Raw genomic sequence first — 14097 nt, 5'->3', positions numbered from 1 at the left:
GTCAATGAGAACTGTAACAACATGGGAGCTAGCTAGCGCTCATGAGAGAACAGAACACTTGACCAATCTTGGATAACTGTAAACTGACCTGATTTCAAGGCATCCCAACTTAAGTGCAATGTCTTGCTCAACCTGATCCGCTATCTCCACCATGTAGTCATTTTTCACCTGAAAGACAGAACCGAAGACATGTTTTCATGTTATTGCCCCATTGCGCTAGTATTTGTTTTTTTCTGTGCATATGACCTACACATTTTGATTTGATTTTGATTTGGTTTTGGTTTTAGAATGGGAGTCTAGAATACTGCAACCAACATCACAATGAACAGGTGGCTTTAACGCAGAAGTGCTTGACTTTCTGGTATTGAAAAACTAAAGACTAGCTGGTAACCTGGGCCCAGATTCACAAAACACTTCAGACATGTATGAAGCTTCTTAAGAACAAAAAAAATAAGTTCACAAGATAGTTTGTCAGTGTGATTCCTTAACAATATATTAAGATTTCATGACTTTCTTACAAACTTCTCAAATATCTTCTTACAAACTTTTTTAGCCAGCTATCTAGCTAGCAATGGCAATCATGTTAGCATATTTCATACTGAGATTATTGTTCTAAAACATGTTCTTGAGTGTCAAATAATAAATACTGAAACTTTCAGATGAAGTTTGTGAGTGAATTATACATGTTACATTGCTTTCATTAGCTTATTTTCTCACTGCCCTGAGTTTAAGACAAGGGTTTAGCTATCTTGGAATTAACATCATTTCCAAGAACAAATCCAATAACTTTATTTTCAAGAATCTAATTCTTTCTTAACTTTTTGCTTAAGGAGAAACATAAGAAATAACGCAATAACATTTCCAAAAACCATTTAGAGGAATAGCAACTTTGCTTAACTTTCTATAGTTAAGGAACCAATTGCAGTTGAGAAGAAATATCTTCTTAAGAATGTTTTGTGAATCTGGGCCCTGGTGTTTCTGTGTGGAGGGAGTATGGGGGCTTTACACAGGGCAGAGCAAGCAGATGTCACACATGAACACTGACTTCTAGAATGAGGGTTAGAACACACTGCCTTCTAGAATGAGGGGTAGAACACACTGACTTCTAGAATGAGGGTTAGAGCACACTGACTTCTAGAATGAAGGGTAGGACACACTGACTTCTAGAATGAGGGTTAGAACACACTGCCTTCTAGAATGAGGGGTAGAACACACTGACTTCTAGAATGAGGGGTGGAGCACACTGACTTCTAGAATGAAGGGTAGGACACACTGACTTCTAGAATGAGGGTTAGAACACACTGCCTTCTAGAATGAGGGGTAGAACACACTGACTTCTAGAATGAGGGGTGGAGCACACTGACTTCTAGAATGAAGGGTAGGACACACTGACTTCTAGAATGAGGGTTAGAACACACTGCCTTCTAGAATGAGGGGTAGAACACACTGACTTCTAGAATGAGGGTTAGAGCACACTGACTTCTAGAATGAAGGGTAGGACACACTGACTTCTAGAATGAGGGTTAGAACACACTGACTTCTAGAATGAGGGGTAGGACACACTGACGTCTAGAATGAGGGTTAGAACACACTGACGTCTAGAATGAGGGGTAGAACACAATGACTTCTAGAATGAGGGGTAGAACACACTGACTTCTAGAATGAGGGATAGGACACAATGACTTCTAGAATGAGGGGTGGAACACACTGACTTCTAGAATGAGGGGTAGGACACACTGACTTCTAGAATGAGGGGTAGGACACAGGGTACAAAGGCATTGAGGGGGACCTTACTGCTATACAGCTCTTCAACAAACACTCCATCCATCCCTCCAGAGAGAGAGAGACAGAAAGACACAGACAGAGTGAGAGAGACAGACAGTGGCAGAGACATTAAATCTTATCACCCATAATAACAGCCCATAAAACCTGACGGTGATATTGGTTGACAAAAGCTGGGTGGGTGCACCTGCAGTGATAGCAACACAACACTGGCAGACTGACACAGAGCGAGATATTTCCTGAGACAGATGAATGTTTGCTTCTGAATGATAGCGAGCACTGTTTCATGGGCTATTATGTCCTCTCTGAATGTCCCATTTGTCATGTTGAGCTCCAGCTCTTTGTATTCTAACACCAATAGAGACATTGATTCTGCCACTGTAGATCATTGAAACAGAACCTGCTTCCTGAAAGTGTTGTTCCATACCAGACTGAATTCAGGACAGAAGCTCTTTTCATGCTCCATGATTAGCCCTTCAAACACTGACCTTTCACCTTCCATCAGTACCATTTTCCTCTCAGCTGGCACTCAGCAAAACCATGAGAGTAGAAAGAGGAACCCAGCACACTGCTCTTGCTAGTATCACTGCTCTCAATAAGCTCTGATGAAGGCCGCGAGGCCCATACATAAAGCTTAATAAAGAGCAGTGTGCGGGTCTTTTTACTCTCATCTTATTCAACTGTTACCATGCACCTGAAACAAAGATAGCTCAGATGTGCAAGTGCCTTTTGAATTTTAAAACCACAAGAGTAAAACTCACAAGTGAGCCCAAATGTTTTCCGCTGCTGTAAAAATGGCCTCTCTTCTCCCCCGTCTGGATGGGAGGGAGTGTCTCTTCCCCAGAGCGTCAGACACCAGGCAGAGTCCCCCTAGGCCCACTAACCCAGTTCACCTATCTGCCTCTACAGCCCCGCGGGTGGCTACACACCGTGTGTTACGCCCTAATATCTCCCCCCTACTGCACCCATACACCCCCCCCCCCCCCCCCCCCCCCACACACACACACAGTAAAGGCTTGGATCCCTCAGACACAGACACACACACACACACACACACACACATTTGCACACATGGCTGCACAAACACACACACACACACACACACACACACACATTTGCACACATGGCTGCACAAACACACACACACACACATACACACACACACACACACTGTTAGAAGTGCTATATGCCTCCACCGGCGGTTACAGTGTGGTTGAATAAATAGCATGGTCAATGGCCTGTTAGAAACCAGGCTGTTTCTCTGTTAATCAACTCCCATGGATAATGTTTTGGGGTGTGGGGGTTTTAGGGCTGCCAGAGTTCATCAATTAACTCGTTAGCTTTTTGTAATTTTAGTGCACTTGTTTTTTTTTTATAAGCTATTAATCGCATTGTCTGAAAGCATTCACAATAAACTGAAAACATCCCAAATATATAATCCATACAGCTAAAAACAACAATGTGATGTCAAAGTTGACATTGAGGTTAAAGAAAGTGTGCTTTACTAATTCACATGATTTCACGAAGGTTCTTTTCAACAAAATCAAGACATCCATATTCTTGTAACGCTTTTTGTATAAAGAATCTTAAATTACAGCTCAAATGAAAGTCATTTCTGAATTTGCATTTAATCACAGGAAATCCTGTGATTAACTTGATTACATTATTTTTTTGTCTGTCTCACCTGCTGGTAGAAGTAGTTGAGTGTGGGTTTGTCTTCACTGAAGTGGTGCAGGAATCCCTTTGGAAGGTAGCGAATACGCAGCTCATATCTGGAGAGGAGGAATATGTCACTGTTTAGACAAAACACAGAAGCATGTAACACAGAAGGGACCAGGGGTTTTGTACTCTAAGCTCTTCTAGTCACAGAGCTACAGTTGACACCAGTCTTCTAGTCACAGAGCTACAGTAGACACCAGTCTTCTAGTCACAGAGCTACAGTTTACACCAGTCTTCTAGTCACAGAGCTACAGTTTACACCAGTCTTCTAGTCACAGAGCTACAGTAGACACCAGTCTTCTAGTCACAGAGCTACAGTTGACACCAGTCTTCTAGTCACAGAGCTACAGTAGACACCAGTCTTCTAGTCACAGAGCTACAGTAGACACCAGTCTTCTAGTCACAGAGCTACAGTTGACACCAGTCATCTAGTCACAGAGCTACAGTAGACACCAGTCTTCTAGTCACAGAGCTACAGTAGACACCAGTCTTCTAGTCACAGAGCTACAGTAGACACCAGTCTTCTAGTCACAGAGCTACAGTAGACACCAGTCTTCTAGTCACAGAGCTACAGTAGACACCAGTCTTCTAGTCACAGAGCTACAGTAGACACCAGTCTTCTAGTCACAGAGCTACAGTAGACACCAGTCTTCTAGTCACAGAGCTACAGTAGACACCAGTCTTCTAGTCACAGAGCTACAGTAGACACCAGTCTTCTAGTCACAGAGCTACAGTAGACACCAGTCTTCTAGTCACAGAGCTACAGTAGACACCAGTCTTCTAGTCACAGAGCTACAGTAGACACCAATCTTCTAGTCACAGAGCTACAGTAGACACCAGTCTTCTAGTCGCAGAGCTACAGTAGACACCAGTCTTCTAGTCACAGAGCTACAGTAGACACCAGTCTTCTAGTCAGAACTACAGTAGACACCAGTCTTCTAGTCAGAGAGCTACAGTAGACACCAGTCTTCTAGTCAGAACTACAGTAGACACCAGTCTTCTAGTCACAGAGCTACAGTTGACACCAGTCTTCTAGTCACAGAGCTACAGTAGACACCAGTCTTCTAGTCAGAACTACAGTAGACACCAGTCTTCTAGTCAGAACTACAGTAGACACCAGTCTTCTAGTCAGAACTACAGTTGACACCAGTCTTCTAGTCACTGAGCTGGAACTCTATATACAGTTATCAAATCAAATTTTATATTAATTTGTATTTATTTGTCACATTCTTAGTAAACAACAAGTGTGGACTAACAGTGAAATGCTTACAGGCCCTTCCCAACAATGCAGAGTTAAAGAAAATAAAGAAATAGAAAAGTAAAACACGTAATAATAAAAGTAATAATAAATACACAATGAGTAACAATAACTTGGCTATATACAAGGTAACAGTACCGAGTCGATGTGCACGGGTACGAGGAAATTGAGGAAAAAACTGTATGTACATCTAACTAGGAATAGAGTGACAGATAATAAACAGTAGCAGCAGTGTATGTGATGAGTAAAAAAAACAAATAGTGCAAAAGTGAAAATGCAGATAGTTAACCAAATAGCTACCCAGACTAACTATTTACAGTGCTTTGCAACAGCATTCAAATAAAGTCCACCTATGTGAAATGTAAGTGTCACATGATCTCAGTATATATACACCTGTTCTGAAAGGTCCCAGAATCTGCAACACCACTAAGCAAGGGGCACCACCAAGTAAGCGGCACCATGAAGACCAAGGAGCTCTCCAAACAGGCCAGGGACAAAGTTGTGGAGAAGTACAGGGTTGGGTTATAAAAAAATATCAGAAACTTTGAACATCCTACGGAGCACCATTAAATCCATTATGATTTTTTTTTTTAAGAAAATGGCACCACAACAAACCTGCCAAGAGAGGGCCGCCCACCAAAACTCATGGACCAGGCAAGGAGGGTATTAATCAGAGAGGCAACAAAGAGACCGAAGATAAACCGGAAGGAGCTGCAAAGCTCCACAGCAGAGATTGGAGTATCTGTCCATAGGACCACTAAGCCGTATATACTCCATAGAGCTGGGCTTTACGGAAGAGTGGCCAGAAAAAAAAACCATTGCTTAAAAAAAAAAAAAAGCAAACCCGTTTGGTGTTCACCAAAAGGCATGCGAGAGACTCCCCAAACATATGGAAGAAGGTACTCTGTCCCAGGGTCCTTAGCTTAGTGAAGAGCTTGGAGGGTTCTATGGGATTGAATGCTGAGCTGTAGTCAATGACCAGCATTCTCACAGGGCGGCAGGTAGCCTAGCAGTTAGCGCATTGGGCCAGTGATCAAAAGGTCGCTGGTTCAAATCCCAGAGGTGACTAGGTAAAAAATCTACCGTTGTGCCCTTGAGCAAGGCACTTAACACTAATTGCTCCTGTATAATAGCATCTGCGAAGTTACTCAAATTTAAACGTGTTCCTTGTGGGAAAGGGCAGTTTAGAGTGCAATAGAGATTGCATCTTCTGTGGATCTGTTGGGGCAGTATGTGAATTGGAGAGGGTCCGGGGTGTCTGGGATGATGGTGTTGATGTGAGCCATGACCAGCCTTTCAAAGTATTCCATGGCTACACGTCTGCCTAAGGGAGATGGTCATTTAGACAGGTTACCTTGGCGTTTTTGGGCACAGGGACTATGGTGGTCCGCTTGAAACACGTAGGTATTACAGACTGTGTTGGGGAGAGGTTGAAAAAGTCAGTGAAAACACTTGCCAGCTGGTAAGTGCATGCTCTAAGCACGCGTCCTGGTAATTCGTCTAGACTTGCAGCCTTGTGAATGTTAACCTGTTTAAAGGTTTTACTCACACTGATCGCACAGTTGTCCAGAACAGCTGGTGCACTAATGCATGTTTTTAATTATTTTTTATTTCACCTTTATTTAACCAGGTAGGCCAGTTGAGAACAAGTTCTCATTTACAACTACAACCTGGCCAAGATAAAGCAAAGCAGTGCGACAAAAAACAACACAGAGTTACACATGGGATAAACAAAAGTACAGTCAATAACAATAGAAAAATCTATATAAAGTGAGTGCAAATGGAGTAAGGAGGTAACACAATAAATAGGCCATAGTAGCAAAGTAATTACAATTTAGCAAATTAACACTGGAGTGATAAATGTGCAGATGATGATGTGCAAGTAGAAATACTGGTGTGCAAAAGAGCAAAAACATGTAAATAAAAATATGGGGATGAGGTAGGTAGTTGGATGGGCTATTCCACAGATGGGCTGTGTTCAGCTGCAGCGATCGGTGAGCTGCTCAGATAGCCGATGCTTAAAGTTAATGAGGGAGATATAAGTCTCCAACTTCAGCGTTTTTGCAATTCATTCCAGTCATTGGCAGCAGAGAACTGGAAGGAAAAGCGGCCAAAAGAGGTGTTGGCTTTGGGGATGACCAGTGAGGTATACCTGCTGGAGTGCGTGCTACGGGTGGGTGTTGCTATGGTGACCAGTGAGCTGAGATAAGGCGGAGATTTACCTAGCAAAGACTTATAGATGACCTGGAGCCAGTGGGTTTGGCGACGAATATGTAGCGAGGACCAGCCAACGAGAGCATACAGGTTCACAGTGGTGGGTAGTGTATGGGGCTTTGGTGACAAAACGGATGGCACTGTGATAGACTGCATCCAGTTTGCTGAGTAGAGTGTTGGAGGCTATTTTGTAAACGACATTGTGGAAGTCATGGATCGGTAGGATAGTCAGTTTTACGAGGGTATGTTTGGCAGCATGAGTGAAGGAGGCTTTGTTGTGAAATAGGAAGCCGATTCTAGATTTAACTTTGGATTGGAGATGCTTAATGTGAGTCTGGAAGGAGAGTTTACAGTCTAGCCAGACACCTAGGTATTTGTAGTTGTCCACATATTCTAAGTCAGAACTGTCCAGAGTAGTGATGCGTCGGGCGTGCGGGTGCGGGCAGCGATCGGTTGAAGAGCAAGCATTTAGTTTTACTAGCATTTAAGAGCAGTTGGAGGCCACGGAAGGAGTGTTGTATGGCATTGAAGCTCGTTTGGAGGTTTGTTAACACAGTGTCCAAAGAAGGGCCACATGTATACAGAATGGTGTTGTCTGCATAGAGATGGATCAAGGAATCACCCGCAGCAAGAGCAACATCATTGATATATACAGAGAAAAGAGTCGGCCCGAGAATTGAACCATGTGGTACCCCCATAGAGACAACAGGCTCTCCGGACAACAGGCCCTCCGATTAGACACACTTAACTCTATCTGAGAAGTAGTTGGTGAAGCAGGCGAGGCAGTCATTTGAGAAACTAAGGCTGTTGAGTCTGCCGATAAGAATACGGTGATTGACAGAGTCGAAGCCGGCTGCACAGTACTGTCTTTTATCGATGGCGGTTATATCGTTTAGTACCTTGAGCGTGGGTGAGGTGCACCCATGACCAGCTCGGAAACCGGATTGCACAGCGGAGAAGGTACGGTGGGATTCGAAATGTTTGTTAACTTGGCTCTTGAAGACTTTGGAAAGGCAGGGCAGGATGGATATAGGTCTGTAACAGTTTGGGTCTAGAGTGACACCCCTTTGAAGAGGGGGATGACCGCGGCAGCTTTCCAATCTTTAGGAATCTCGGATGAGACGAAAGAGAGGTTGAACAGACTAGTAATAGGAGTTGCAACAATGGTGGCGGATAATTTTAGAAAGAGAGGGTCTAGATTGTCTAGCCCAGCTGATTTGTACGGGTCCAGATTTTGCAGCTCTTTCAGAACATCTGCTATCTGGATTTGGGTGAAGGAGAAGCTCGGAAGGCTTGGGCAAGTAGCTTTGGGGGTTGTGGAGCTGTTGGCTGGGGTTGGGGTAGCAAGGAGGAAAGCATGGCCAGCCGTAGAGAAATGCTTATTGAAATATTTCGATTTATCGGTGGTGACAGGAGGTGCTCTTATTCTCCATGGACTTTACAGTGTCACAGAACTTTCTCGAGTTACAGCTGCAGGATGCACATTTCTGTTTGAAAAAGCTAGCCTTTGCTTTCCTAACTTTGTGTATTAGTTCCTGACTTCCCTGAAAAGTTGCATATCGCGGGGATTATTCGATGTTAGTGCAGTACGGCACAGGATGTTTTTGTGCTGGTCGAGGGCAGTCAGGTCTGGAGTGAACCAAGGGCTATATCTGTTCTTAGTTACAAAATTTTCAAAGGGGCATGCTTATTTAAGATGGTGAGGAAATTACTTTAAAGAACAACCAGGCATCCTCTACTGGCAGGATGAGGTCAATACCCTTCCAGGATACCCGGGCCAGGTCGATTAGAAAGGCCTGCTCGCAGAAGTGTTTTAGGGAGTGTTTGACAGTGATGAGGGGTGGTCGTTTGACCGCGGACCCATAACGGTTGCAGGCAATGAGGCAGTGATCGCTGAGATCCTGATTGAAAACAGCAGAGGTGTATTTGGAGGGCAAGTTGGTCAGGATAATATCAATGAGGGTGCCCATGTTTACGGATTTAGGATTGTACCTGGTGGGCTCCTTGATAATTTGTGTGAGATTGAGGGCATCTAGCTTAGAGTGTAGGACGGCCGGGGTGTTAAGCATATCCCAGTTTAGGTCACCTAGCAGAACGAACTCTGAAGATAGATGGGGGGCAGTCAATTCACATATGGGAGCTGAGGGTGGTCTATAGCAGGCGGCAACAGTGAGAGACTTATTTCTGGAGAGATTCATTTTTAAAATTTGAAGCTCGAACCGTTTGGGCACAGACCTGGAAAGTATGACAGAACTTTGCAGGCTATCTCCGCAGTAGACTGCAACTCCTCCCCCTTTGACAGTTCTATCTTGACGGAAAATGTTGTGGTTGGGGATGGAAATATCAGAATTTTTGGTTGCCTTCCTAAGCCAGGATTCAGACACGAAAGGCTATTAAAACTGGTTGTCTAGTGCGTTGGAGACAGAGAATAAAAGGAGCAGGTTTCTGGGCGTGGTAGATCAGATTCAGGGCATAATGTACAGATAGGGGTATGGTAGGGTGCGGGTACAGTGGAAGTAAACCTAGACATTGAGTGATGATGAGAGAGGTTGAATCTCTGGAGGCACTATTTGTGCTAGGTGAGATCACCGCAGAGCTAGCTAAGAGCAAGCTAAGACAACAATGGGTTAGACAACAACAGCTAATCAGCTAAGACAACAACAACAGGTGAAATGGCGAAGAATGGGCGGAGAGGGTCAATTAACTACACATAGGGCCTGAGTTCGAGGCTGGGGCCGACAGATAAACAAAATAAACTAAAAGGAGTACCGTGATTAATGAACAGTCCAGGAGGCATCAGCTATGTAGCCAGGTGAAACAGGGAAGCCGCTAGGTAGTCGTTACTACGCTAACAAGCGGGAGACACCGCGTTCATAAAGATAGCAAGCCGGGGCTAGCAGAAGCGTCTTCACCGACGTCCGGCACGGGCCGGTTGAGGGCACAACGGACAGAATTACGTCGGCAGACCAGTCGTGATGGATCTTCGGGGCTCCGTGTCGACAAAGGGTCCAGGCCAATTGGCAAAATAGGTATTGTAGCTGGAATCATTTAGTTTGCTAGCCGGGAGATGCACCTGGCTCGAGGCTAACTGATGCTAGCTTCGGGACAAGGGCGTTATCCACTATAGCCACTCGGTAGCAGCTAGTGTTGCTTGTTGCTTGCCTTAAAGCGAGTATACAGTCGTGGCCAAAAGTTGAGAATGACACAAATATTAATTTTCACAAAGTCTGCTGCCTCAGTTTGTATGATGGCAATTTGCATATACTCCAGAATGTTATGAAGAGTGATCAGATGAATTGCAATTAATTGCAAAGTCCCTCTTTGCCATGCAAATGAACTGAATCCTAAAAAAACTTTTCCACTGCATTTCAGCCCTGCCACAAAAGGACCAGCTGACATCATGTCAGTGATTCTCTTGTTAACACAGGTGTGAGTGTTGACGAGGACAAGGCTGGAGATCACTCTGTCATGCTGATTGAGTTCGAATAACAGACTGGAAGCTACAAAAGGAGGGTGGTGCTTGGAATCATTGTTCTTCCTCTGTCAACCATGGTTACCTTCAAGGAAACATGTGCCGTCATCATTGCTTTGCCCAAAAAGGGCTTCACAGGCAAGGATATTGCTGTCAGTAAGATTGCAACTAAATCAACCATTTATCGGATCATCAAGAACTTCAAGGAGAGCAGTTCAATTGTTGTGAAGAAGGATTCAGGGCGCCAAAGAAAGTCCAGCAAGCGCCAAGACTGTCTCCTAAAGTTGATTCAGCTGCGGGATCACAGCACCACCAGTACAGAGCTTGCTCAGGAATGGCAGCAGGCAGGTGTGAGTGCATCTGCATGCACAGTGAGGCAAAGACTTTTGGAGGATGGCCTGGTGTCAAGAAGGGCTGCAAAGAAGACACTTCTCTCCAGGAAAAACATCAGGGACAAACTGATATTCTGCAAAAGGTACAGGGATTGGACTGCTGGGACTGGGGTAAAGTCATTTTATTTGATGAATATCCTTTCCGATTGTTTGGGGCATCCGGAAAAAATCTTGTCCGGAGAAGACAAGGTGAATGCTACCATCAGTCCTGTGTCATACCAACAGTAAAGCATCCTGAGACCATTCATGTGTGGGGTTGCTTCTCAGCCAAGGGAGTGCAGCCATGAATAAAGAATGGTTCCAACACATCCTCCGAGAACAACTTCTCCCAACCATCCAGGAACAGTTGGGTGATGAACAATGCCTTTTCCAGCACGATGGAGCACCTTGCAATAAGGCAAAAGTGATAACTAAGTGGCCCGGGGAACAAAACATCAATATTTTGGGTCCATGGCCAGGAAACTCCCCAGACCTTAATCCCATTGAGAATTTGTGGTCAATCCTCAAGAGGTGGGTGGACAAACAAAAACCCACAAATTCTGACAAACTCCCAAGCATTGATTATGCAAGAATGGGCTACCATCAGTCAGGATGTGGCCCAGAAGTTAATTGACAGCATGCCAGGGCCGAAGGCAGAGATCTTGAAAAAAAAGGGTCAACACTGCAAATATTGACTCTTTGCATCAACTTCATGTAATTGTCAATAAAAGCCTTTGACACTTATTAAATGCTTGTAATTATACTTCAGTATTCCATAGTAACATCTGACAAAAATATCTAAAGGCAGCAGACTGAGGCAGCAGACTTTGTGAAAATTAATATTTGTGTCATATTCAAAACTTTTGGCCACGACTGTAGACTGCATTTCAGTCGTTTGGCATGATTGCGTGCGTCATTGGGCAGCTTGTGAGTGGGTTTCCATTTGTAATCCATGATCGTTTGCAAACCCTGCCACATCTGACGAGCATCAGAGCCGGTGCAGTAGGATTTGATCTTAGTCCTGTATTGTCGCTTTGCCTGTTTGATGGCTTGTTAGAGAGTGTAGCGGAATTTCTTATAAGAGTCCGGGTTAGTGTCCCCTCCTTGAAAGCGGCAGCTCGAGCCTTTAGCTCAGATTGGATGTTACCTGTAATCTATGGCTTCTGGTTGGGATACAGTGCCTTCAGAAAGTAGGCATGCCCCTTGACTTATTCCCCAAAAAACTGTGTTACAGTCTGAATTCACAATTGATTTAAATAAAATTAAAAAATTAAAAAATATATATCACTCATCTACACACAATGGCAAAATTAAAACATGTTTCTAGATATTATAGCAAATGTTTTAAATGAAATACAGAAATCTAATTTACATAAGTATTTACACCCCTTTGCCCCAAACATAACGCTTTGTGTTCAGGACATAAAGTTCATTTATTTGCCACATTTTCTGAAGTTTTACTTTATTGCAAACAGGATGCATGGTTTTGGAATATTTTTATTCTGTACAGACTTCCTTCTTTTCACTCTGTCATTTAGATTAGTAACTACAATGTTGTTGATCCATCCTCAGTTTTCTCCTGTCACAGCTTTTAAACTCTAACTGTTTTAAAGTCACCATTGTTCTCATGGTGAAATCCTTGATCCTTAATTACACATCCAAAATGTAATTAACTTCACCATGCTCAAAGGTATATTCAATATCTGTTTGCTTTATTTTTTACACCCATATACCAATAGGCGCCCTTCTTTACGAGGCATTGGAAAACCTCCCTGGTCTTTGTGGTTGAATCTGTGTTTGAAATTCACTGCTAGGCTGAGGGACCTTGTAGATAATTGTATGTGTGGGGTACAGAGATGAGGTAGTAATTCAAAAATGTTAAACACTACGATTGTACACAGAGTGAGTCCATGTAAGATATTATGTCACTTGTTAGATTTTTCCCCCTGCTGAACGTATTTAGCTTGCCATAACAAAGGGCTTGAATACTTATTGACTCAAGACATTTCAGCTTTAAATTTTTTATTATTTTGTAAAATTCTCTTAAAACATAATTCCACTTTGACATTATGGGTTGTGTAGGCCAGTGACAAAATCTAAATTTTGTGGAAAAAGTCAAGGGGTGTGAATACTTTGTTGTTTGGTTGTTGTTTGGTTGTTGTTTGCTTATGGCCCTATACAGCTCGTTGAGTGTGGTCTTAGTGTCAGCATCGGTTTGTGGTGGTTAATAGATCGCTACAAATAGTGCAGTCTACAGCTTATCATGACGTATTCTAACTCAGGAGAGCAGAACCTCAAGACTTCCTCAATATTAGAGATGGTGCAGCAGCTGTTATTAACAAAGAGACACACCACCCCTCCTGAGGTTACCCGCCGTTGCCGTTCTGTCCTGTTGGTGCATAGAAAAAAAAGCTGGTTGTATATTATCCATGTCCTTGTTCAGCCAAGTATCCGAGAAACATAGGATATTACAGTTGCTCAGGTCCCGTTGATAGGATCATCTCCAATGGAGCTTTTTTGTGCTCCAATGTGTTTTTACACAATAAGTCACAAAGCTATCACACAGTACAGTCCACAGAAGCAAAGATAATATGTATATTGTACCCCAATAATGTTTTACATTTTTAAAATGTACCTTGTGTGTAGACATCACTACAGCCTGGTCGGTTTATGTTACAGTGTGCATGTCATTACCTGTTGGTTGGTGTGAAAGGCTTTATACAGATACACTACATATACAAAAGTATGTGGACACCCCTTCATATTCATGGCTTCGGATATTTCAGAGCCACACCTGTTTTTTATTTAATTTTACCTTTATTTTAACTAGGCAAGTCAGTTAAGAACAAATTCTTATTTTCAATGACGGCCTACCGGGGAACAGTGGGTTAACTGCCTTGTTCAGGGGCAGAACGACAGATTTTTACGTTGTCAGCTCGGGGATTCGATCTTGCAACCTTTCGGGTTATTAGTCCAACACTCTAAACACTAGGCTACCTGCCGCCCATTTCAGGAGCTAGCATACAGTATATAGTTCAAGCTATAACAGCTCTAATGCAAACACTTCCTAGTTACTCAGTGACACGCACACGCGGGGAAGGGTGAGGTTATTTGATCTGAAAAAGGAATAGTCAGAGGTGCACAGTGTGTAATCTAAAACGTCACTAAGAGATGAAAGCCTACAGTTCAGCCAGTCAAAGGCAGACGGCAGACAGCATAACGAGACGAAAAGCAACAGAATGAGAAGAAATAAAAGATCACTCCTCTGGTTGTCTCCCCTG

The 14097-nt window shown here is 43.3% G+C and overlaps 1 protein-coding gene across 9 annotated transcripts in view; it reads right to left on the bottom strand.

Annotated features, from left to right (window-relative positions):
- The window catches only part of LOC129820226 (focal adhesion kinase 1-like), a 226891-nt gene that overhangs the window by 80213 nt on the left and 132581 nt on the right, over positions 1-14097 (bottom strand). For all 9 annotated transcript variants that reach the window (XM_055877249.1, XM_055877247.1, XM_055877242.1 and 6 more), the window contains 2 exons: positions 3467-3554; positions 89-168 (listed from right to left, as the gene is read on the bottom strand). In XM_055877249.1, coding sequence (XP_055733224.1) covers positions 89-168; positions 3467-3554 — 168 coding nt within the window. The remainder of the gene's footprint in view (positions 1-88; positions 169-3466; positions 3555-14097) is intronic.

This window comes from Salvelinus fontinalis, chromosome 22 (genome assembly GCF_029448725.1).
Source record: "Salvelinus fontinalis isolate EN_2023a chromosome 22, ASM2944872v1, whole genome shotgun sequence".
NCBI lineage: Eukaryota > Metazoa > Chordata > Actinopteri > Salmoniformes > Salmonidae > Salvelinus > Salvelinus fontinalis.
Note: the sequence above shows the minus strand (reverse complement) of the source record. Positions and strands in the feature narration are given on the sequence as shown.